A 27,672-nucleotide genomic window follows, 5' to 3' on the forward strand; every position below is an offset into this window, starting at 1 on the left:
TCCGGGCGGGGACTACTCAGGAGGACATCGATATCAGGAGAAAAAAAACTGGCGTTCTATGGATCGGAGCATGAAATATCAGTTCCATTAATTGAGCCAGTAGGTTAGAAAATTTAAAAAGGGAAATGGATAGATTACGTTTAGATATAGTGGAAATTAGTGAAGTTTGGTGGCAACAGGAACAAGACTTCTGATTGGGTGAATACATTGTTATAAATACAAAATCAAATAGGGGCAATATAGTAGAATGTTTAATAATGAATAAAAAATAGGAGTGTGGGTCAGCTATTATGAACAGCATAGTGAACACATTATTGCAGCCAAGATAGATACGAAGCCCATGACTACCACAGTAGTACAAGTTTATATGCCAACTAGCTCCGCAGATGATGAACAGACTAAAGAAATGTATGATAAGATAAAAGAAATTATCCAGATAATGAAGGGAAATGAAAATTTAATAATTATGGGGGACTGGAATTTGATAGCAGGAAAAGGAAGAGAAGGAAAAGTAGTAGGTGAATATGGAATGGGGGTAAAGAATGAAAGAGGAAGCCGCCTGGTAGAATTTTGCAGAGCATAACTTAATCATAGCTAACACAGAAACATGAAAGAAGGTTATACACATGGAAGAGGACTGGAGACACAGAAAAGTCTCATTTCCAGGTGCAGATGTGGACTCTGACCACAATCTATTGGTTATACACTGTAGATTAAAACTGAAGAAACTGCAAAAAGGTGGGAATTTCAGGAGATGGGACCTGCATAAACTGAAAGAACCAGAGATTGTAGAGTGTTTCAAGAGTATTACGGGCCGATTGACAGGAACAAAGGAAAGAAATTCAGTAGAAGAATAATGGGTAGCTTTGAGACATGAAATAGTGAAGGAATTAGAGGATCAAGTAGGTAAAAAGACGAAGCCTAGTAGAAATCCTTGGGTAACAGAAGAGATATTGAATTTAATTGATGAAAGAAGAAATTATAAAAATGCAGTAAATGAAGCAGGCAAAAAGGAATACATACAAACGTCTCAAGAATGTGATTGACAGGAAGTCCAAAATGGCTAAGCAGGAATAGCTGTAGGATAGATGTAAGGATGTATAGGCATATATCACTAAAGGTAAGATAGATACTGCCTACAGGAAAATTAAAGAGACCTTGGAGAAAAGAGGACCAGTATGAATATCAAGAGCTCAGACGAAAACCCAGTTCTAAGCAAAGTAGGGAAAGCAGAAAGGTCAAAGGAGTATATAGAGGGTCTACACAAGGGTGATGTACTTGAGGGTAATATTATGGAAATGAAAGATGACCTAGATGAAGATGAAATGGGAGATATGATATTGCCTGAAGAATCCAACTTAGCATTGAAAGACCTAAGTTGAAACAAGGCCCCGGGAATAGATGACATTCCATTAGAACTACTGATAGCCTTGGGAGAGCCAGCCCTGACAAAACCTCTACCATCTGGTGAGCAAGATGTATGAGACAGGTGAAATACCCTCAGGCTTCAAGAAGAATATAATAATTTCAATCCCAAAGAAAGTAGGTGTTGACAGGTGTGAAAATTACCGAACTATCAGTTAAATAAGCCACAGCTGCAAAATAATGACATGAATTCTTTAGAGACGAATGGAAAACCTTGGGGAAGATCAGTTTGGTTCCATAGAAATGTTGGAACATGTGAGGCAATACTGACCCAATGACTTATCTTAGAAGATAGATTAAGGAAAGGTAAACCTACGTTCTAGCTTTTGGAGACTTAGAGAAAGCTTTTGACAATGTTGACTGGAATACTCTCTTTCAAATTCTGAAGGTGGCAGGGGTAAAATACAGGGTGCAAAAGGCTATTATAATTTGTACAGAAACCAGATGGCAGATGTAAGAGTCGACGGGCATGAAAGGGAAGCAATGGTTGGGAAGGGAGAGAGACAGGCTTGTAGCCTATCCCAGTTGTTATTCAATCGGCATATTGAAAAAGCAGTAAAAAATTCAGAGTAGGGATTAAAATCCATGGAGAAGAAATAAAAACTTTGTGGTTTGCCAACGACATCTTAATTGTGTCAGAGACAGCAAAGGACCTGGAAGAGCAATTGAACGGAATGGACAGTGTCTTGAAAGGAGGATATAAAAGATCAACAAAAGCAAAACGAGGATAATGGAATGTGGTCTAATTAAATCAGGTGATGCTGAGGGAATTAGACTAGGAACTGAGACACTTAAAGCAGTAGAGTAGTTTTACTATTTTGGGATCAAAATAACTGATGATGGTTGAAGTAGAGAGGATATAAAATGTAGACTGGCAGTGGCAAGAAAAGCGTTTCTGAAGAAGAGAAATTTGTTAACATCAAGTACAGATTTAAGTGTCAGGAATTGTTTACTAAACTATTTGATAAATAGTTTAGACAAGAAGAGAATAGAAGCTTTCAAAAGGTGGTGCTACAGAAGAATGCTGAAGATTAGGTGGGTAGATCAGATAACTAATGAGGAGGTACTGGATAGAATTGGGGAGAAGAGGAGTTTGTGGCACAACTTCACTAGAAGAAGGGGTAGTTTGGTAGGACATGTTCTGAGGCATCAAGGGATCACCAGTTTAGTATTGGAGGGCAGTGTGGAGGGTAAAAATCGTAGAGGGAGACCAAGAGATGAAGACACTAAGCAGATTCAGAAGGATGTAGAGTGCAATAGTAACTCAGAGATGAAGAAGTTTGCACAGGATAGAGTAGCATGGAGAGCTGCATCAAACCAGTCTCTGGTCTGAAGAGCACAACAACAACATGAAATAGTGAAAATATCATGTGCAAATGCAAATCAAAGAGAAAGACAAGCCAACTCCAAAGGCAAGTGCACTGTATTTATCACAACCAATAAATCCATCAACATAGATTTTGAATCTACAGTGGTTTGAGTAGAGTTAATTATCCAAGTTTTCAGATTCCAGATATCTGTCAACTTACAGCTTCATTTGACAGTATTGCTGGTCACTACAGTGAGAGCTTTGAAAATAATGTGTGCAAATTTTCTGGGCATGCAATAACAATACAGGCAATTTAAATGTCATATTGACATCCTTTACCTCATTTCGAAAAGAAATTAGCAGTTTGCTGAGAACTATTATAAAAATGTTGATGAGTTCATTGAGGAATTCTGTAACAAGGTTGTTGAGTGAAACAAACCATTCTGTACAAGCACAATGAAGCAAGGGATCTCTGCTCGTTGTTACACTTACATTCATTAACACAGCAGCAAACAATATGCTGTTTCGCATGACAAACCTTTCAACCTCGCTACACAAAAGTGGGTGTTTGATAATGAGACTGTTGCATCCAAAACACTTGGACTATCAAACAGAGAAAAATGTATGCTTTGTTGTAAGGATAGTGTTCAACATTTTTGTGTTTCACTCTCAAAACACAGCCCTATGAAGTGTTAACTTTCAGAGATGCCACCCAGAAGAGTATAATGTCAACTGTATATAAGACAGCCTACATTTGGAAGTGTCCTGAAGGCGTGTAATTAATGTCTCCATGGGATGGTACATCAAGTTCATAAGGTGACCAATGGTTTTGGATGCTGACGATGTTCAAAAATCAGCATTCGCCTGGAAATTGTCCAGTTCACTACCTTTGGTAGTTTTTTCCTGTTACTATTCTGCCTGACTGCTGGATCCAAGTGGGAAGATGTCACTGGAATCCAAAAAATTGATACTTTCTACTTGTTAGAAATTCATAATAAATATTTATGACTGAGAAAGAACTTGCAGAACAGACTAAGTGTGTAATTTGCTCAATGTTCAGAACACATACTACTTCTCTTGACATAAATTTCTCAAAATCTTGACAGCTGACACCAATGTTGCATATCACAATGTATTTAATGAAGTACCGACAAAGAAAGAATTGATGGGGGAGCTGTTTTGAAGTTAAAAAAATAATAATAAAAACAAAAAATGCTGTTTTTTGTGGGAATCATGATGTTACATCAGAGGGACCATATTAGCCTACAGTCATAAGACTGACACAATAAATCCAAATCAGTAGAGAGGGTGAAAGGGGAGACTTTGTTATCATTTGTCTTCTCCTCATTAAAGTTGTTCTATTTTTGAATGCTTTATCGACCTAGCATTCGTGTACTTGTTTTTAAGTGCTGGTCAGAAAGACACGGTGAGCCGTGTAAATTTGTAGCCCCCTTGTGGGGATGTCTGGATGAGATGACTTTGATGCAAGTATTAAGCAGCTGCACTATAAGTGTGTCAATTTGTACAGGCATTATTGACTTATTTCTTTATCTCAGTAGACAGTATCTTTCTCTCTCTTATGCACAATGGATTCTCACTGTTCCAGATAAGAGACTCCCAGAGCAACTGATGCATATTTTAAGAGAGAGACAAATAACTCACTTGATATCTGCTGTGCCACATTCTATGCAGTTTTTCTCTCTGTTATGAAACAACACCATATGATGAAAAACTGGTATTTCAGACATCACTTTCATTTTTGTATTGGGTGTCTTACTGTGAGAAAAAAAAATGTATTTTTAGTGTGCTCTGAAAGTACTGTTGTAGATTACTATGTGTCAGAATGGTGACAACAGTTTGTCATTTTCATTATATTTTTCATAGCAGGTCTCGTGAATATTTCAGAAATGTTAGGTATCCATTTCCTTCCATCTGCATGGTGAACTTGATGTTTTGTGCATGTTGTTGATGCTGTGCAGGAATTTCCACAGGTTTTCTAGCCTTTTGGTCTAACCATGAAACATTCATACATATATGTAGACTGAGTTTGGTTAAAGGAAAGTGAATTCAAGAGCTCTTTCCTGTAACTGCTCTATATACAAGATAGTGCTTAAAGGGGCTAAAGGAACTCTATCTATTTATTTATTGACATTGCTCCTGGACACTCCAACAAAGAAAAATCTGATGGTACTCTTGGGTAACTACAAATGGTGTTCAAAAAGTTTTGCATAATTGTCTCTAATTTTTTTTTATTTTTTTGCAGGAGGAGAATGAATTTTTTGTGAACATACTTGGAACATTTAGCTATAATGGACCATGAAGTAGATGTCAGGTTGTGACAATGGTTGGTGATGGAGTTCCTCTTCAAGACCAGCAATGACTCTGCCACATCAATTCACAGGAAGTTGCTCGCTGTTTATGGAGAGGACACAGTGGATCACAGTAGCATCCAGCGGTGGTTCCAGAGGTTTAAAGAAGGTGATTTCTCTCTACTGGACAATGCACGATGCGGTAGACCATCGACAGCAGTGATTGATATGAATAAGGAGACCATTGTTCAAATAATCAAAAAGATTTTTCTGTTCCCTAGTGACTGTACCAGTGATACCACACTATCCAATGACAAAAGAGTCATTGGAGCAAACTGTTGTGTCATTGCTGGTCTTGAAGAGGAACCCCATCACCGACCGTTGTCGCAACCTGACATCTACTTCACGGTCCATTATGGCTCCCATCCAAATAAAAGAAAATAATTTTATATACCAACTTATAGCTAAATGTTCCAAGTACATTCACAAAAAATTCAATTCTCCTCCTGCAAAACATAAAAAAATTAGAGACAAAAGCGCAAAACTTTTTGAACACACTTTGTATCTACAAGAAGAAAACATGCACAGACATGTACCTAAATAATATGAGCTGCCATTATCCAATGCAGAACAATACCATGTGTTTACCACACAGGTGCACAGATCTTGGACCATTGGCAACAATCATCTAAAGGATGTATGCAGAGGAAACCTTCTGCAAGATTGGCTACTTGGAGAGCAAATAAAATGTTCTTTGCAGTCGAACATGAAGAAGAAGAAGAAGAAGAAGAAGAAGAAGAAGGAGAAATTGTAACAGGAAACCAAATGTCTATCATTCTTACTGTATGTAGAATTACCCACAGCTAAAACCGACAGGAATCTGGGAAATAACAGTTACAAATCATATCCCAACAGTATTACAGTTAAATGAAGTGCTATAAACTACATGCTGTGTGGAGGATATAAGAAGCATTTGCCTGTGCCAGACAGATGACTCTGCAGTGGCAGACCACATGTTTAATCTATAAAAGTGAAAACTGGTGTGCGTTATGCCAATGGGTTTTGTGACAGTCTTCATAGAAGTAGTGGGTATATGAGGGATATCCAGATAGTAACAAACATTTTGAAATAAAAAATTAAAACTAAGGAAAAACCAGACTTCATTGTATACATTTTAAAAGTACATCTGTAAGCTATTTTTCTACATAATTGCTATTCAAATTGAGGCACTTATCATACCGTGCAAAGTTTTTCAATTACAACCATGGGTGTATACTGGTAAGCAGTTAGGCAGCAGTATTGAAGCATTGTGTAGCAAGCCATGTCTTCATTGCTGGGAAGTGATGGTAATAGTTCAGCAGCAAATCTGGGCTAAATGGTGGGTGATCAAACAGCTTGCATCCAAAGCCCTGTAGGAGCTCTCTAGTACAATTGGCCTTGTGTGGATGTGCATTGTCATGAAGAAACAAAGCTTTTGTACTAAGTTTTCCCTGACACTTGTTTTGTAACACCTGCCTTAACTTTGTCACTGTTTGACAATATTTCTCTGAGTTAACTGTTGTGCCACATTCAAGGAAATCAACAAGAATCATTCTCTTAGAGTACTATAGTAACCATGCTGACAGCATCTGCAAATATTTCCTTTGGTTCTTGGGAGAATCTGTGTGTCCCCATTTCATAAACTGCTTTTTTCTTTCAGAACTGACATGCTTCACCCAAGTTTCGTCCCCAGTTATGATATGATCGATAACTTTGTTACCATTTCTCTCATAATCTTTGAGGAATGTTAGAGCTGTAGCCAGTCTTTGTTATTTGTTGCCTTCTGTCTGGATTTTGGGAAACCACTTAGCACAAAATTTTTGGTAACCAAGCTTCACTGCCACAATTTCATGTACCAAACTTCATGAAATTTGGGGGAAATGTTGCAAAAGTTTTATAATCATGAAGATTTTCATGAATTTTGATGTTGATTTTTATGACCAGTTCATCCATGACAAAGCTAGGTCTACATCTGTGGTCCTCATTGTGAACGTTGATACAGCCATTTTTAGAATAAATGCACCACTGCTTCAGCTTTCACTCATTATTCCCTTTCTGTACACATCACAAAGGTTGTGATAAATTTCAATTGGTTTGCTGTTTCTTGCCAACACAATTCACAAGTAGCAGAATTTTCTATTGCATTGCACATTTTAACATGACACAGAAAGCAAAGTAGCAGAGACACAGACCACATGCTGCCATTGCTGGATGAGTATTGTGTAAGAAATTTATGGTACCAAGATAGTAGCTGTAGCCCTGCCCACTGAATGGCAGACCAAAATGTCTGTTACTTTCTTGATGTCTCTCTTATAAATATATGACACAATTGCCAACCAGGATAGAGGTTTTCATCTATGTTCTATGTACAACACTGCATTAGCACTTATCCATCAAAAGTTCCTAACTGAGAGCAAACAGAATGACCAGGCAGCATTAGAACTTGCTGATCACTACAGTGTGAGCTTTGAAAATAATGTGTACAAATTTTCTGAACGTGCAATAACAATACAGGCAATTTAATTGTCATATTGACACCCTTTACCTCATTTAGAAAAGAAATTAGCAGTGTGCTGAGAACTATTATAAAAATGTTGATGAGTTCATTGAGGAATTCTGTAACAAGGTCATTGAGTGAAACAAATCATTCTGTAGGAGCACGATGAAGGAAGGAATCTCTGCTCCTTGTTAGACTTACATTCATTGACACAGCAGCAAACAATATGTTATTTCGCATGACACAAACAATTCAACCTTGCTACACAAAAAACACCACCACAGGCTGGAACACGTTCTTGTGGATGCAGGCAGTTGGCTGCTCACTCAGTAATCTCTTGGCTGAGTAAGAGTGGGCTAGTAGCAATAAAATATCCAATGGGAACCTAATAATTTACTTGAAGAAGATGAATAAGAAACTTTGAGACAATCTTGTTACTTGTTTGGTAACCCAAGAAGATTTCATCTGTGAGATTGGTGTACGTGTCCATCAGCAACTACACAATCACCGTTCTGACACTTTACTCCCCAACAATTAGCCCACAGATCTTACTCACAAACAAATATTTGGGCAGTATCACCCTCTGACTAATACATCTCCCACGTACAAAAAAGCTCAGAAACATCCCCCTTGTCATCCAGTAGCACAAAGGCTGTGACTTTCATGAATCAGTCCTTGCAATGAGATCCTCTCTCACCAATACACTCCCTACACCACCTACTGTCAACTTCAGTCACCTTCCTAATCTCCTCAACATCATAGTAAAACCGTATGACATTCTTAACCCTTACTCTTACAACAACTTTTCTATCCCTGGAAATGTCCCACTGTGAAACCTATACCATGCATCCACCCACTGCCACATGTTCCATTCCCACTACTAGTAAATCCCCCAATATCAAAGGTAAAGAAACTTGCAAAACCACACATGTTGTTTACCAACTAATTTGTGTCCACAGTACAGGATTTTATGTAACAATGGCGACCACTAAACTGGTTGAAAGCATGAATAGAGACAGAAGAACTGCTCCCTTGGGGTATGCAGCACCCAACTGCTGAGCATGGTCTACAGCATGACTCAAGGGAGTGTATGCTATACCACAAAGGCAATTCGAATCCTCCCATCAGACACAAGATTCCCTGAACTCCTGAAAAGGAAGCTTGACCTCCAACACAGCCTAACACCTGCCTGAACTCAATCTCAGTTAATTCATCACCCCCACTCTTTTTCATTATATTTTTAGGGGTCTGTGCATCATTCAGCAAAAACAGAACCCTTATAGGATCAATTAGTTGCCCGAGTGTCTATTGATATGTCTGACTGTGAAGAATCCTTTTTCTCAGGAAAGGACAGATGAAGAAAGTTGAAATTTATGTCACATACTAAGGTCTATTGTCCCTTGGAAATGTTAAAACATTAGGCTTCTGCATCACTCCACTCAAAAGACACAGCTATTTATGTCACATATTTTGATATCTTGCCAGTACCAATATTGGGTCACAGGCAACAATCATTGAAATACTCGATTCCCAGAAAGGGCACATCATGCATGTATGCGTGTACGCTCTAACTCTACTCCAAAAGCTAGCACGTTTTCTTTCTTTTTTGTGTGTGTCTGCTGATGACTCAATGCTTTTGTTTTCCAGTGAGTGGTCTCCTTTCCTCCAAAGCATTTACATTCTGCCAGAACTTTCCTACAAAATAATCATATTGTGCATGATTTATAAGTGTGATTCAATAAAATCCAGAAACTGATTTCATTCTGCAAAATCAATCACGTGAGAATAGCACTGTGTGTTTACTAAAACACATTAATGAAACATAGTGGACATTTGAATATTTATTTGAGAATAATGACACACAAAATGTAGCATATCTAAAATTTGCATTGTTGTATACATACTGAAAATGTACATAGAAATCTATTTGTGTCCTTTTTAAGTTGATAAAAGTATGAGAAGCAAGCTTTGTTTAAAACTCATAGGCATTAAATACCTAGTCACAAGTCAAAATTGTGCCTTACATATATTAATTTTTAGGTGTCTTTTCCAATTATCCAAGTATCAGCAGAGTTTGAAGTACTGTTTTATCACTCTAATATTTATTTTCATGGTGTAGTGTAGACCGAATGAAAAAGTTAAAAAGCAAGTATGAACAAAGTATCAACATTTTAGTCTCTTTCATTGTTTGAAAGAGAGGTATGAAATGGGATCCAGACCCCTTTTACTTAAAAATCTTGTCAAATGAAAACACAGTAACATGCATTACTATTGATCAAAAGATTAAACCAACAGTGAACAGCCACTTTACACCAAGAAATCATTAGTTACAGTTTAAATAAATACAAACAGTGTATAAACTGGCAAGTTGCAGATGTTCATATCACTATTGTTACTGTTATTATGCAGTCAGAGTTCCTCCCAATAAACAAACAAATAATAAACAATTTATAGCATAAAATTTCACATTTCTCGCAAATTGTGTCAGTGATAGTAATACATTTGGTTTTGAAGGAATATTTTATACTATTTACTGCACAAATGAACACAATGCTGAAAATTGCATTCATCTATCTCACGGTACATGTACAGTGGTATCCTAGACAAGTTTCTGGCTGACAGACCACGGGGAACAGTCAACTGATGATGCATCTTAGTATACCTTACAAACTAGTTCAGAACTCCAATTGCCAGGACTTCCCTCCCACATTGCTTAAACCAATAACTCAGATTCTGTTAACAGCTGCTTTATAGTTCAGGAATATGAAAATCTATATTTAACATTACAACTCATGATGACAAGAAGCAAGGTCAGTATAACACAGAGATGAGAAGTTGATAATACATTTGGATCGCCTCCAAAAATATTTGCCTAACAAAAGTGACATTGTCTTTTACAGTGTTTGGCCCACATGTAGTAAGGTCTGCCATTCTGGATCATACAGTTTCCTCACAGAAAGTGGGCAAATTATCACATGAGCTGGTGAAACCAAGTTACAGAAACTGCTGAATGATATGCTGGAGCATGCCCTTCTGAGCTTTTCAAACGAATCAGGGAGAAGTAGCCAAGGAAAGATGTGTTTGAAATTTGGCACTACAGCCATGCTCCTGCTCATTGGACAGTTAAGAAACATGTATTTTATACATTTTGGCATTACTTAATGACCTATACCACGCCATAAGTAACTTCTTTCTCTTATCAAAACCAAAAGGAAGCATGTGAAGAATTCTACGTGGCTGTATCTCTTTACATAGTATTCACCGGTCTTCTCCAGAAAGAATATTTGACAGTTTTCACTGAATGGTTTGAGAGGAAGCTCTGGTACACACAATTTAGAAAAGAATAACTTTGAAAAGATAGTTCATTTTTAAGAAAGGCAACAATATACATTACTTTCTCCAAACTTTACGAATGACTCCTGCAGAACATTATGGCATGATTCCTTGTTCACGTAAATTTAACTATCAAAACATATCTAAAAACAAAGATGCTGTAACTTACCAAACGAAAGCATTGGTATGTTGATAGAGACAATAAACACACAAACACACACACAAATTTCAAGCTTACGCAACCCAAGGTTGCTTCATCAGGAAAGAGGGAAGGAGAGGGAAACACGGAAGTATGTGGGTTTTAAGGGAGAGGGTAAGGAGTCATTCCAATCCCGGGAGCGGAAAGACTTACCTTAGGGGGGAAAAAGGACAGGTATACACTCGCACACACACACATATCCATCCGCACATATAGAGACACAGGCAGACATATGTAAATGCAAAGAGGTTGGGCAGAGATGTCAGTCGAGGTGGAAGTACAGAGGCAAAGATGTTGCTGAATGACAAGTGAGGTATGAACGGCAGCAACTAGAAATTAGCGTTACCCACCAGACCTCAACCTCCGCTAATTTCTAGTTGCCGCCGTTTGTACCTCACCTGTCACTCAACATCTTTGCCTCTGTACTTCCACCTCGACTGACATCTCTACCCAACCTCTTTGCATTTACAAATGTGTGCCTGTGTCTGTATATGTGTGGATGGATATGTGTGTGTGTGTGTGTGTGAGTGTATAGCTGTCATTTTTTCCCCCTAAGATAAGTCTTTCCGCTCCCGGGATTGGAATTACTCCTTACCCTCTCCCTTAAAACCCACATACTTTCGTCTTTCCCTCTCCAAAAGCTTGAAATTTGTGTGTGTGTTTGTGTGTTTATTGTCTCTATCAACATACCAACGCTTTCGTTTGGTAAGTTACAGCATCTTTGTTTTTAGATATATTTTTCCCACGTGGAATGTTTCCCTCTATTATATTTATATAATTATTAAAACAGTTGGCTTAGGTTTTAGTGAAGTGCCAAGAGCAAAATGTAACCTCTTTTTAATTTTACAAGTACTAGAAATTAAATTGCTTGCAATGTGGAGGCACTGGCCAGGCTGGTCTTGGGAAATGTGCAGCATCTTTGTTTTTAGATATATTTTTCCCACGTGGAATGTTTCCCTCTATTATATTTATATAATTATTAAAACAGTTGGCTTAGGTTTTAGTGAAGTGCCAAGAGCAAAATGTAACCTCTTTTTAATTTTACAAGTACTAGAAATTAAATTGCTTGCAATGTGGAGGCACTGGCCAGGCTGGTCTTGGGAAATGTGAACTACTAGCATTATTTTACACATGAAGCTAATTTCTGCAGAAAAGACTCTAAGTTATATGAAGTCTTTTTCATACATTTCTCAGAATGTTTACATTGCTCAGCTGAAAGCATAATATCCAAAGGCACAACTATATCAAGTGCACTGATTGGCAAGATGTCAAAACAACAGCCCCATTCAAAAACTGGTAAGTCTTTGTAAAATTGTGTTACAAGAGCCAACATAGTTACACAAAGAAAATGAAAGCTCAAATAAGATTTTCCATCTCCAAATACTTCTTTTATTTAATATCAATATGTTTCAGTTTATCACAATTATTATTGGTGAATGTGAGGGTACAAATGACAGTTCAATTTACAGCAACTACAGTAATTTCAAATAAAAATTTATTTAGAAAAACAATTTCAATAATCACATTAAATTTAAAGGAAAATTTCAATTATATTTATGAGTGACAAACAAGATAGGAACACATTTTTGTGAAATATTTCGGTTTCTAGTTTGATACTACAAAGACATTGTCAAGAAACAAAACAAAGATCAATTCACAAGTTAAATACACAGTTTTAGAATAATCACACATTAGTGTAATCATTCTTAAGGATTGTATTGTTTCCCCAAGTAGTTATCAAAGAATTAATTAATAACAGAACACAATATATTGCAAGTCGGAGTAGTACCATTCAGAGGCATTTCACTGTGCATGGTATACATCTTCGTCTTTCAGTTACAGGAGAGCATTTTTAATCCAGTGGCAGACAGAGCACATGAAAACCAAATGAACCATCCAAGAGGATTTAATCAATAATGAATAGTTTGGATGACTCCTGTCATACATTATAAGTACATGAGGTACTACTTCCCTGAAAGCCAGGTGTTGCATTGATAGGTGAAAAGATAGTCAATGCAATAAATTCTATTGATGAAAAGGTCTCGTGTTTCTAATCAGGTGGCAGTGTTAAAATAATGCAACATTTCGAAGAGTGTTATATAATGTGACTTTGTCATAAGATGATTAGTACTGTATGAATACGAGCTGCAGCACTTTAACACTATCATTTGGCTCGAAACCCATGACTTTTCATCACTAGCATACACCGGGCATGTCTACATTCACATAATAAATTCTGGGACAGTTTTATGTCATATGTTAGCATGGATGCTTCCAAGTACTTTCGCACCTGTGATAAGCAATGTATTTGGTGCCCCCACTATCCCTTTGCCAACAAACCCCCTGTCATTCAATCTTAGCCTCACACCATAAAAATAATTATATATTGTAATATAATGTTGTTTAATTAATTCATAGCTGAGGGTTCAGGCAGAGGACTTGGGTTAAGTTCCCAGTACCACTAGAGATTTTTTCTAGGTGGAAGGACTGGAACGGAGTGCCCAATTGAGGAGCATCTTGAATGAAGGTTTCTTTAAGGTTTGGAGAGGTAACAATGGCTGGGAGAACATTCTCCTAACCTTACACACCTTCCATGCTGCATTCAAATGAAGGATGACACAATGGCTGATAGGCACTGAATTGCTCATCAGAGCCAGAATGCTAAGTCAGTATGGACCCATAATCCAACAATTATAATCTTTGAGAAGCTTGTTTGGTAACAGTTTGTGAGACTTCAATGTAGAAAAAGGCTGATGTGTGTCACTGCTGAGCAGGTTGCTCATTTCTTGGCTGTGCACAGTCTCCAGAGTGATTCTTCTGTAACACAGTAGTCAGGAGATGAAATGGCTAACAGTGTTAATCAAGAGAAAAAATAAATTTGTTGAACTTCTGTACTTTTACCCAATATTTGGCACCCTTCCAAATTTTGGCACATCAGGTGGTTGTCTAGTTTTGCCACACAGAAGGACCAGTTGTACAGATGAGGACAGAGGCCATGGAGGGTGTAAGTTAGGCAGGGAATAGGAAGAGGCAGAAGAATGAGAAGGGCCAGGAGGAGGAGAAGAAAAGCTGAAAGCAGGAATCAAAGGCAACAAGACGAATGAAAGAGGGGTAGAGGATAAAGATATAGAGGCAGAGGGGAAAGCTAGTCGAAGAGGAAAGAAATTGAGGGGAAAGCTAGGAGAAAAGTAAAGAAATCAGTGGAGGAAAGTAGGAGAATAGGAAAAAAAAAGAAAAGAAAAAGGAGGAGGAGGAGGAGGAGGAGATTAGTGTTTAACGTCCCGTCGACAATGAGGTCATTAGAGACGGAGCGCAAGCTCGGGTTATGGAAGGATGGGGAAGGAAATCGGCCGTGCCCTTTCAAAGGAACCATCCCGGCATTTGCCTGAAGCGATTTAGGGAAACCACGGAAAACCTAAATCAGGATGGCTGGAGACGGGATTGAACTGTCGTCCTCCCGAATGCGAGTCCAGTGTGCTAACCACTGGAAAAAAAAAAAAAAAAAAAAAAAAAAAAAAAAAAAAAAAAAAAAAAAAAAAAAAGGCAGAGGAGAAAAGGGGATTGGCTGAAGAGGATAAGGCAGAGTAGAAAATAGGGGGGAGTAGGAGTGGATGGAGCAGAGTAGGAAAGTGTGGAAAAGGGGGGAGGGAGGGAGAGAGTAGGAAAGACTGGGGCAGAATAGGAATGGAGGGTGAAAAGAAGGATAGCACAGGGCAAAGGATAAAAGTAGTGGGAAGAGAAGGATGAATGTGAGTCTCATGCTTTGGTGTAATGTCGCAACACACAACTTAAAGAAGTAAACAACTTCAGGTTGTAGTTGGGGAGTCAATTTAAACCAAGTGGAATTAGAAAAGAAAGAAAGATATGGATACTGGTGCAATGACATTCAGCACACACAGAAGATAGGAGCAATGCACATATTAAATTGCAGTTATGAAGGGCCTTGGAAGAATTAAGAAGTGGAGTTTGTCAGTTAGTTCTCCTTTTTCCCACTTTCCCACTTTTATGTGGTAGAAAGAAACAATTCTATCACTGTTAACATTTATCACATATGATAATGCAGCACAGATTGCATCACTTTTGATGAAGTAATTGCACCTACCTTCCATAAGGGGCAGATAACACAAGTGGTATTAATAGAAATATATATATGGAAGGTAACTAAGCATTAATAAGCTCTCAGCAGCAACTACTGAGCTTTTCAGCTTATGGTACACATCTTCACATGCAATTTCCATTTCTGAATACAAGAAAGTAGAACAGAACATTTTTGAACAGCCAAAATAATAATTTGTCATTGGACTTGAGACAGAGTATTCTTCTTCTTTTGCAGACATCTTTTGTTTTGAAACCATATTGACACAACTTTCACGCTTAAACCTGTCATTTCAGCAATACGTAATTTCTCTTGTGAATTAGGCCGTGGATTATTGCTGAAGCTATTCCACAGAACAGCAAGTTGTTGCTCTTTCAATGTTGTTCTTACTCTGCACTTAAGCCTCTGAGAGGACACATCAGAAGAATTCCTTGCTTCTACATTAAATTCGTCCCTCTGAGCAGTAGTATCCTTTCCTAAGGGGAAAGAAGTAAAAATGACATCAGTAACAGAAAATCATTTATTGTAAAATCTTGTGAATGTCACTTAGTAATATGAACTACTTATGGAAGACTGTCTCTCCATACATGTGATTGTGAGGCACTTTGCTAACTGTAACTCATTATGGCAACAATGACATCAGTAAAGTCAATGACATCAGTAAAGTCAATGACCATAAATTCATCTCATAAGCTACTCAAAGTGATGATTTAAAATGACACCCAGAGGAATACTGTCAATAACTAATACTGAATTATTCACAGCTATATGTATACTTAACCTCTTAAAGTTATGTAACAGATATCCCTATATATTATCATTTTTCATTTGGTGACTGGTGCTTTCTGTCAAGAGTTATAATTAATGTTTCAGCTTCCAAACCTTTCCTTCGCCCTTTACACACTGAATAGTCAAGGAAGATTAAATTAAATCAACAAGCAGCTGAATACCTGCCTCTTGATTAAACAATGGAAAATCCAGGATGGAATGTAACAATACCAGAGAAGGAAAGTTGCTACTCACCATATAGTGGAAATGCTGAGTCACGATATGCACAACAAAAAGATTCAAACAATTATAGCTTTAGGCCATTTAAGGCCTTTGTCAGCAGTAAACACACACACACACACACACACACACACACACACACACACACACACAAATGCAACTTGTACACACGTCTGCAGTCTCAGAGAACTGAAACCACACTGTGAACAGCAGCACCAGTGCATGATGGGAGTGGTGGCTGGGTGGGGGTAATGAGGAGGCCGGGGTGGGGAGGGGGAGGGATAGTATGGTGGGAGTGGCGGACAGTGAAGTGTTGCAGTTTAGACAGAGGGCAGGAGGGAGGGGGTAAGTAGTGAAAAGGAGAGAAATAAAAAAAAAAATGAAAAGACTGGGTGTGGCGGTGAAATGACGGCTGTGCAGTGCTGGAATGGGAACTGGGAGGTGGCTGGATGGGTGAGGACAGTGACTAATGAAGGTTGAAGCCAGAAGGGTTATGGGTTGGTGGGAAGCATCCATATGGCACAGGCTGTGAAGCAGTCATTGAGATGAGAGATATCATTTTAGCAGCATGTTCAGCAACACGGTGGTCCACTTGTTTTTTGGCCACAGTTTGCTGGTGGCCGTTCATGCGGACAGACAGCTTGTTGGTTTCATGCCTACATAGAATGCAGCACAGTGGTTGCAGCTTAGCTTGTAAATCACATGACTGGTTTCACAGGTAGCCCTGCCTTTGATGGGATAGGTGATGTTAGTTACTGGACTGGAGTAGGTGGTGGTAGGAGGATGTATGGGACAGGTCTTGCATCTAGGTCTATTACAGGGGTATGAGCCATGAGGTAAGGGATTGGGAGCAGGGGTTGTGTAAGGGTGTAAGGATGGATGAGTATATTGCGTAGGTTTGATGGACGGTGGAATACCGCGGTAGGAGGGGTGGAAAGGATAATGGGCAGGACGTTTCTCATTTCAGGGCACGACGAGAGGTAATCGAAACCTTGGCGGAGAATGTAATTCAGCTGCCCCAGTTTTACAGTGGAAACACTTTTTCACCACCAACCCAACCAATCAGACTCAACCAAAGACCAATACTGAACCTTGCCTGACTCAGTTCACACCTCCATCCAACCATGATCCACACCCACTGCCTCCAAACCACCCCCCTGTTAACTTTCCAGAATTTCTTAACTTTGAACCTTGCCTCACCATCATTCCCCAAATCATCAGTAAACTCTTCCGGGCTAAGTTGTCGTGGTCGAACTGTAGAACTTCTTCTCCCTGACGTTTCGTTCTAAACTACGGAGAACATCTTCCGAGGTGAGTCAACGACTGGCTGCTAGGAGCTGGGGCCGCCGCTTATATGGATATCATAGGGGGCGCCACCGCACATCACGTGGCGTCGATGTGCAGCTATCTCTGGCTATCGTCTGCTCTCTCGATTGCAGGCAATCGATTGTCACGTGATTGATGCAACGTCGACTGCCATATCTTATCCAATTTTAATCCTTCTTCTTTACGATTAAAACTGTATTGATGCAAACTAACCCTACATCTGCAGAAAGAACTGCAGTCCACCATCTAAAAACTGATCCTGACCTTATAATACCACCTGCAGACAAAGGCTCCACCACCGTTGTTTTGAACCACAGGGATTACGTGGAAGAAGAACTCCGTCAGCTGTCAGATACTTCCACCTACAAACCATGCCACAATGATCCGATTCCAGTAATCCAGCAGGATCTCCAGTGACTAATCAAATCCTTAGGCCCATCACAGAACCTCTCCGCAGAGTCCATTTCTCTACTTACCCCTACTACTCCCCGCACTCCCACCTCTACATGCTTTCTGAAGTCCATAAACCCAACCACCCAGGATGCCCCACTGTGGCCGGTTACTGTGCCCCCATTGAGAGAACCTCTGCTCTCATAGACCAACACCTTCAACCTATTACCTGGAACCTATCCTTCTATATAAAAGATACAAACCATTTCCTCAACCGAATCTCCACTGTTCCTCTCCCTTTACCACACGATGCCCTGCTCATCACTATTGATGCCACCTCCCTGTACACTAACATACCTAATGCCCATGGCCTTACTGCTATTGAACACTACCTTTCCAGACACCCTATGGATTCCAAACCAACACCCTCCTTCCTAGTCTCCATGACCAACTATATCCTCACCCACAATTACTTCTCCTTTGAAGACATTACCTACAAACAAATCCGCGGTACGGCTATGGGCGGCTGCATGGCACCATCCTGTGCTAACCTACTCATGGGCCATCTAGAGGAATCCTTCCTAAAAACCCAGAATCCTAAACCCCTCATCTGGTTCAGATTAATTGATGACATCTTTGCTGTCTGGATTGAAGGTGAGGACACCTTATTCACATTCTTCTAGAACCTCAACAACTTCTCCCCCATTTGCTTCACCTGTTCCTACTCAACCCAACAAGCCACCACCCTAGATGTTGACCTCCACCTAAGAGATGGCTACATCAGTACCTCCATCCATATCAAACCTACTAACCACCAGCAATATCTCCACTTCGACAGGTGCCACCCATTCCATACCAAGAAGTTCCTTCCTTACAGCTTAGTCAACTGTGATCATCACATCTGCAGTGATGAGCAGTTCCTCTCAAAATATACCGAGAGTCTCACTGAAGCCTTCACTGACCGTAATTATCCTCCCATTCTTGTACAAAAACAAATCTCCCATGCCTTATCTTTCCAGTCTTCCACCACATCCTGAAGCCCCACAGTCCGGCTACAGAGGAGCATTCCCCTCGTAACTCAGTACCATCCAGGACTGGAGTAACTGAATCACATTCTCCGCCAGGGTTTCGATTACCTCTCGTCGTGCCCTGAAATGAGAAATGTCCTATCCACTATCCTTCCCACCCCTCCTACCATGGTATTCCGCCGTCCACCGAACCTACACAATATACTTGCCCATCCTTACACAACCCTTGCTCCCAATCCCTTACCTCATGGCTCATACCCCTCTAATAGACCTAGATGGAAGACCTGTACCATACATCCTCCTACAACCACCTACTCCAGTCCAGTCACTAACATTACCTATCACATCAAAGGCAGGGCTACCTGTGAAACCAGTCATGTGATTTACAAGCTAAGCTGCAACCACTGTGCTGCATTCTATGTAGGCATGACAACCAACAAGCTGTCTGTCCACATGAATGACCACCGGCAAACTGTGGCCAAAAAACAAGTGAACACGTTGCTAAACATGATATCCTTCATCTCAATGACTGCTTCACGGTCTGTGCCATATGGATCCTTCCCACCAACACCAGCTTTTCTGAATTGCGCAAGTGGGAACTTTCCCTGCAATACATCCTATGTTCCCGTAACCCTCCTGGCCTCAACCTTCATTAGTCACTGTCCTCACCCGTCCAGCCCCCTCCTTGTTCCCATTCCAGCACTACACAGCCGTCATTTCACCACCACACCCAGTCTTTTCATTTCTTTTTATTTCTCTCCTTTCCACTACTTACCCCCTCCCCCCTCCACACCTTCTCTCCTGCCCTCAGTCTAAACTGCAACACTTCACTGTCCGCCACTCCCACCATACTATCCCTCCCATCCCCACCCCAGCGTCCTCCTTACCCCGACCCAGTCACCACTCCCATCATGCACTGGTGCTGCTGCTCGCAGTGTGGTTTCAGTCCTCTGAGACTGCAGACGTGTGTGCAAGTTGCATTTGTGTGAGTGTTTGTGTGCATGTGTGTATGTGTGTCTACTGCTGACAAAGGCCTTAATGGCCAAAAGCTATAATTGTGTGAATCTCTTTGTTGTGCCTATCGAGACTCAGCATCTCTGCTATATGGTGAGTAGGAACTTTCCTTCTCTGGTATTATTGCCTCTTGATTAACTGTCACTCAAGCAAACATACACACCAACAGACATATCAGGTATCTGATAAGAAATTACATTTCTGTTACGCAAATTTTCAAACTAGTTATTCATCTTTCCATGCAATACATTTTTCTCTGTTGACAGTCAAGATCAGATAATTTATATATGAATGACCTTAAAAAAATCCAACTGCTGCAAAACTTGGCTGTAAAGCTAATGTTCTAATATGCATAACATTGTTTCTCATTACATATCTCAGAACAGATCCTGAAAATGCTTACTTACATTCAGTATACTCAAATTGCTACAACAAACTTAAAAAAACTGAAATTGAAATCAAATGAAAGCACTTTTACTTCTTGGACACAATAAACAAACACAAATGCTGGCTTTTGGCTTTATCCAACTTAGGAGGAGATATACTAGGACAAGATGAAAAGAAAATCAACAATGAAATATTCAAACGAAAGATACACAAAAAATCAGAAGTTAGAACTAGCAGACACATAAGAGATAAGGGTAAACCAACTGAGACTGAATGATAACTGTGTAAAGGAGATGGAATGAGTGCAAAATAAATGAGAGAGTGAGAGAGAAAGAGAGAGAGAGAGAGAGAGAGAGAAATGGGGAAAAAAGGCAAAAAGCAGGGAGAGCAAAAGACAGCAGACAATAAGAGATTAAATTAATCATTTTGATACATTGTTATTGAGGAATATGGACACTCATTTTTGCCTCACTCCATTTGTGAGTGGAACACGAAAGGGTATGGCTCGCAGTGATAAAAGGTACTCTCCACCATTTACTGTATGGTGGCTTGCAGAGCATGTATGTACGAGGGTCACTCCAAAAGAAATGCACACTATTTTTTTTTTTTTTTAATCCATCTTTTATTCTACATGTTTGAAAGTTTTACAGTGTGTAGATACATCCTTTAGGAACAATATTTTCATTTTTCCACATAAGTTCCATCCCTCTCAACTGCCTCACGCTATCTTGGAACCAGCGCTTGTATACCCACACAGTAAAATTCTGGACCAACCTGTTGGAGCCACTGTTCGGCAGCGGACACAAGGGAGTCATCATCTTCAAACCTTTTTCCATGAAGAGAGTCTTTCAGTTTCCCAAAGAGATGATAGTCACATGGAGCCAGGTCAGGACTGTAAGGCGAGTGTTTCAGTGTTGTCCATCCGAGTTTTGTGATCACTTCCATGGTTTTTTGACTGACATGTGGCCATGCATTGTCGTGCAACAGCAAAACATCCTGCTTTTGCTGATGTGGTCGAACACAACTCAGTCGAGTTTGAAGTGTCTTCAGTGTCGTTACATATGCATCAGAATTTATGGTGGTTCCACTTGGCATGATGTCCACAAGCAAGAGTCCTTCGGAATCGAAAAACACCGTAGCCATAACTTTTCCAGCAGAAGGTGTGGTTTTGAATTTATTTTTTTTCTTGGGTAAATTTGCATGATGTCACTCCACTGATTGCCTCTGCGTCTCTGGTGAAAAATGATGGAGCCATGTTTCATCACCTGTCACAATTCTTCCAAGAAATTCATCTCCACCATTCTCGTAGTGTTCCAAAAGTTCGCTGCATACCGTTTTTCTTGTTTCTTTGTGAGCCACTGTCAACATCCTGGGGACCCACCCGGCACAAACCTTTTTTAACTCCTACACTTTCAGTATTCTGCAAACACTACCTTCCCCTATCCCAACGTAGCGTGACAATTCGTTCACTGTGATGCGTCTGTCAGCAGTCACTAATTCGTTAACTCTCTGCACATTGTCTGGAGTGTGTGCAGTATGAGGCCTGCCGCTGCGAGGACAATCCTCAATATTGCTATGCCCGCTTTCATCACGTAACCTGCTTGCCCACCGACTAACTATACTGCAACCGACAGCAGCATCTCCATACACCTTTTTCAACCTCTAGTGGATGTTTCCCACTGTCTCGTTTTCACAGCACAGGAATTCTATGACAGCACGTTGCTTCTGATGAATGTCAAGGTAGCAGCCATCCTGAAGACATGCTGTGACGGTGCCACTCATGGGAACAAGTTGAACTAAGTTTGAAAACAAGCAGGAAGGATGTATCTACACACTGTAAAACTTTCACACATGCAGAATGAAAACTGTATTTTTACAAAAATAGTGCGCATTTCTTTTGGAGTGACCCTCGTATATGTAAAAAGAGTAAATAATAACATGGTGCTGAGGGAAAGTGTATTACAATAGGTAGTCACATGGACTGTGACAATTGAAAGGTTTGATGAAGGCCACAGAATCTATATAGGATGTTATCGTATTATGAAAAGGATAGATTGCTACTCACCATGTAAAGGCAATCATGAGCCGCAGACAGCCACAATGAAAAGACTGCTAAACAAGTAAGATTTCAGCCAAAAGGCCTTCCTCTGAAGTAGACAACACACACACATGACCACTGTCTCTGGCCTCCGAGACCAGACTGCAAGCAACTGTGCATGATGGGAGAAGCAATCTGGGTGGTGGGGGTATGGAGGAGGCTGGGGTGGGGAAGGGAGGGATAGCAGAGCAGGGCTGGAGACCGTCAAGTGTCGCTTGTGGAAGAATACAGGGACGTGGTGCAGAGTGCGTAGGGCAGCTAGGTATAGTTGAGAGGTTAGATGGAGTGCAAGGGCAGGAGGGCAGGGAGGGGTGAGGGGTGGAGGGTTGATGACGAGAGAAGTAAAAACACCCCGGGTTTGTTGGTGGACTAAAAGGCTGTATAGTGCTTGAATGTGAAAAGGGCTGGTGGCCAGGGGTTTATGAGAACATATGATATATTGCACAGAGAGTTCCCACCTACGTAATTTAGAAAAGCTGGTGCTGGTAGGAAGGATCCAGATGGCACATACATGTGAAGAACGTTTGTTGGGCAGTATGCTCAGCAACTTGGTGGTCCAGCTGTTTCTTGGCCACAGTTTGTCAATGGCCATTCAGGTAGAGAGACAGCTTGTTGGTTGCCATACCCACATAGAAGGCAGTACAGTCATTACAGATTAGCATTTAGATCACATCACTGCTTTAACAGGTAGCCTTGCCTTTCATGGGGTACAAGACGCCAGAGACAGGGCTGGAGTAGGTGGTGGTGGGAGGATATGTGGGACAGGTATTGTATCTAGGTCTATTATAAGACTGTGAACCGTGAGACAAGGGGTTGGGAGCAGGGGTGGAGTAAGGATGGACAAGATTACTCTGTAGGTGCAATGGGTGGTGGAATACCACTGTGTGAGGGGTGGGAACGATAATTGGTAAGACATTCCTCATCTCAGAGCACAACAAGAGGTAGTAGAAACCCTGGCAGAGAAAGTGATTCAGTTGCTCCAGTCTTTGGTTGTACTGAGTCACAAGAGGAATTCTCCTTTATCGCTGGATGGTGGGACTTTTGGAGGTGGTGGTTGACTCAAGAAATAAGGCATGGGAGATTAGTTTCTGTATCTGGTTGAAAGGGTAATTTTGTTCTGTGAATGCCTCTGTGAGACCCTTGGTGTATTTCAAGAGGACTGTTCATCACTATAGATGCAACAGATACAGGTGGCTAGGTTTTAGGGAAGGAACTTATTGGTAAGGAATGTGTGGCAGCTGTCAAAATGGAGGTATTGCTGGTGGTTGGTAGATCTGATATGGACAGAGGTACCGATGTAGCCATTTTTGAGGTCGAGATCAACATCGAGGAAGGTGGCTTGTTTGTTTAAGAAGGACCAGGTGAAGGTGTTGAGATTCTGGAGGAATGTGGATAGCGTTTCCTCACTATTGATCCAGATCAGGAAGATGTTATCAGTGAATCTGAACCATATGAGGGGTTTAGATTCTTGGTGGTTAGGAAGGATTCCTCTAGACATCCATGAATAGGTTGGCATAGGATGGTGACATGTGGGTGCCCACTGCTGTACCATGGATTTGTTTTTAGGTGGTGCTTTAAAAGGTGCAGTAATTTTGGTTGAGGATATAGTTGGTCATGGTGACCATGAAAGAAGCTGTAGGTCTGGAACCTGTCAGGCATTGGAATATGTACTGTTCAATAGTGGCAAGATCATGGGCATTGTGGATATTACTGTAAAAGGAACTGGCATCATAGGTAACAAGTAGAGCACTACGAGGTAAAGCTACAGGAGCTGTGTAGATTCAGTAGAGGAAATGGTTGGTGTCTTCTATGTAGGAGGGTATTGTAGTTAATAGGCTGATGGTGTTGGTCTATGAGAGCAGCCCACCATCTGGCCACAAAGGAGCACTCCCCTCAAGAGTCAGTAAAACTCATGAGTCAATCAACTGAAACACATTCTCTGCCAGGGTTTCCAGAACATCCTCATCCATCCTTATGCCACCCCTGCTAACAATCCCTTGCCTCATGGCTTACATCCCTGTAACAGACCTAGACCCAAGACCCATCCCATATATCCTCCCACCATCACCTCCACCTACTCCAGTCCTGTCACAAGCATCACCTAGACCATCAAAGGCAAGGCTACCTGTGAAAGCAGTGGTGTGAGCTACATGCTAAGCTGCAACCTCCGTGCTGCCTGTCTGTATGAATGGCCATCTATAAACTGTGGCCAAGAAACAGCTCGACCACCCAGTTGCTGAGCATGCTGCCCACCACACCGTTCTTTATTTCAGTGACTACTTCACAGGCTGCACCATCTGTATGCTTCCCACGAACACCAGCTTGGCTGCACCATCTGTATGCTTCCCACCAACACCAGCTTTTCTGAACTGCACAGTTAGGAACTCACCCTGCAATCTATCCTATGCTCCTAGAACTCTCCTGGCCTCAACCTTCATTACTCACAGTCCTTCACTCACCTATACCCTTCCCTCACTACACAACTCCACCAATGCACCCACATTCTTTTTATTCCTCTCCTTTTCTGACCCCCTGCCCCGCACCTATCCTACGACTGCAACTAGCTACCCTATTCTCTCTTCACCTTTACCATCCCCTTGCCCTCCCCTAATCATCCCAGCCCCCACAACTCAGATTGTTTTTCCTATTATGTGCTGTTTCTCACAGTCTGCGTTCATGTGTGTGTGTGTGTATGTGTGTGTGTGTGTGTGTGTGTGTGTGTGTGTGTGTGTGAATGTGTGTGTATTTTGTCTACTTCAGAAGAAGGCCTTTTAGCTGAAAACTTACTTGTTTACCAATGTGGCTGTCTGTGACTCAATATCTCCACTATATGGTGTGTAACAATCCATTTTTTTTCATAATATTGTCATTATTTCAGCCTGGATGTTCCTTTCTGAATGTTAAAGAGGTTGAAAGAGTGATTCAAGTTGCTCTAAGTGGTGCAGAAGAGTATATTATTTTTTCCTACAATATTTTAATAGCTTGTTGCAGCATATGCACAAGATTCAATTCTCCGCGCAGCGAATATTGACACCAAGCTGGTAGTAACCATCACAACATTCATGAATCTCGTGCATTTGAGGCATTAGACATTGAAGGACTACATCTGTTAATCCGCACAAAATTGATTTTGTTAGAAGTTGGATCAGCCTGACATAGGTGTGATAAGAGCTAAAAGCAAGATAATATATATATTTTTTAAATTGATCAACTTATCCACAGAATAGTTGCAAAATGTATGTGGTATATTGCGCAGTTTATAATATTTATACAACACAATGTTATAAAAGTTACTCAGAAGGAAAACCAGTTAAAATTCTAAAATTTAAATGAGGCAAAATGTTAAGCAAGCCACCAGCAAATAGTCAGGAGATAATTTAAATGTGGGTGGCACTTTCAGCAATCACATAAAGACAACAAAAAGAGTTATTAAAATTACGAATAAAGGTGTACACTTAAACAATGTCATATACAAATAAGCTATGTATGACACAAGGATAAATCACACCACTACTGTCACTGTCCATGAAAAGGTCCCTGCTAGTGTGTGGGCACACCAACTTTGTCATCAGCATGAGGGCACCCCTGCAGCATGCACAGTAGTGTGTGTTCATATGCCTTCCTCACGCAGTCCAGACCACCGCTGGGAATTCAATTCTAGTATCCCTGGTATATTTCTCATTGATTCAATGATGACACATGCTATGATAACAGGCTTTGCAGAGACAATATACAGGGTGGTCAGAAACAGTCTGAAAAGCTTGTAAGGGTGCTGTAGGGTAAGTTGTGCTGAGAAATAACTGTTAAGAAAAAAAATTGATATCTTGCATCATTTTTGAGTTAACTAACATTGAAGTTAGCCAATCAGACCATTGCATGTGCAAATTTACACAGCCCGCCAGATGCAATTAGTGTCAGTTGTTCTCATAGTGTAGATGATAGTGTCCCTTGTTTGGTTGTAAAATAGCAAACAAAGAACATGTCTGGTGACACCATCTCTCGTGGGCTGCTCGAATCTTTGCACACAATGGTCTCATTGACTAACTTCAATGCTAATTAACTAGGAAAAAGTGCTATGTATCAAATTTTTTTCTTAACAATTATTTCTCAGCACAACCTACCCTGCAACAACCTTACAGGCTTTCCAGATTGTTTATAACTACACTACATACAAGATGTAGATGATGAAAGCATAACCAAAGTACTTCAAGTACTTCAGCTCAAGTAATGGAAAATAATTTTATCTCAAACATCAATTAGTTCACAATGGATCACATCAATCACAACCAGAGTTAATATCATCAGCTTACCAGTCACAGTCCTTCTGTAACAAATTTGCTGGGACTACAGCTGTGACAGGAAATTGAGAATGATTACAACCCTGTAACAACACAGTATCCAAGATAATGTTGTTCGTACTAGAACACTGCATCAGAATCTGTGCCATTTTTTTTTACTAGACTTCTTACTTGAGACTGCCGTTGAATATCATGTGTTAAGTTCTACATCTACATCTACATACATACTTCACAAGCCACCAAGTGGTGTGTGGCGGAGGGCACTATTCGTGCCAAAGTAATATCCCCCCCCCCCCTCCCCCTGTTCCACTTGTGGATCGCGCGAGGGAAAAACGACCGTCTGAATGCCTCAGTACGAGATCTAATCTCCCTTATCTTGCAATGGCGATCACTGTGTGATTTGAAAGTTGGTGGTAATAATATATGCTCTACATCCTCAGCAAAGATCTGATTTTGGAATTTAGTGAGCAGCCCCTTCCGTTTAGCGCGTCGTCTATCTGCAAGTATGTCCCACTTCAAATTTTCTATGAGACTTGTAATGCTCTTGTGATGGCTAAATGGACCAGTCATGAATCTTGCTGGTCTTCTTTGGACCTTCTCAATCTCTTGAATCAGACCAACTGGTAAGGGTCCCATACAGATGAACAATAGTCTGAGACTGGACAAACTAAAGTATTGTAAGCAATTTCTTTTGTTGAAGGACTACATCACTTCAGGATTCTACCAATAAACTGAAATCTAGAGTTCACCTGACCTGTTACTTGGGTAATCTGATCATTTCATTTGAGATCATTTCGAATAGTCGCACCCAGATACTTGACAGATGCTACCGCTTCCAAAGACTGGGCATTTATTTTGTACTCGTACATTAATGGGGAATTTTGCTTTGTTATACACAATAGGTTACACTTTCTAA

General features: G+C 40.4%; 1 protein-coding gene across 15 annotated transcripts in view; it reads right to left on the reverse strand.

The window, feature by feature from the left end:
• LOC124788276 (longitudinals lacking protein-like) overlaps positions 1 to 27,672 on the reverse strand; it is a 552,769-nt gene that overhangs the window by 407,110 nt on the left and 117,987 nt on the right. For 2 of the 15 annotated variants that reach the window (XM_047255502.1, XM_047255493.1), the window contains one exon: positions 15,391 to 15,683. The exons of the other annotated variants lie outside the window; for them this stretch is intronic. In XM_047255502.1, coding sequence (XP_047111458.1) covers positions 15,406 to 15,683 — 278 coding nt within the window. In that variant the 3' untranslated portion in view covers positions 15,391 to 15,405. Of the gene's footprint in view, positions 1 to 15,390; positions 15,684 to 27,672 lie in introns of those variants that run through there. 15 annotated transcript variants of the gene reach the window in all.

The sequence above is a fragment of the Schistocerca piceifrons genome, chromosome 3 (assembly GCF_021461385.2).
Source record: "Schistocerca piceifrons isolate TAMUIC-IGC-003096 chromosome 3, iqSchPice1.1, whole genome shotgun sequence".
Taxonomy (NCBI): Eukaryota; Metazoa; Arthropoda; class Insecta; order Orthoptera; family Acrididae; genus Schistocerca; species Schistocerca piceifrons.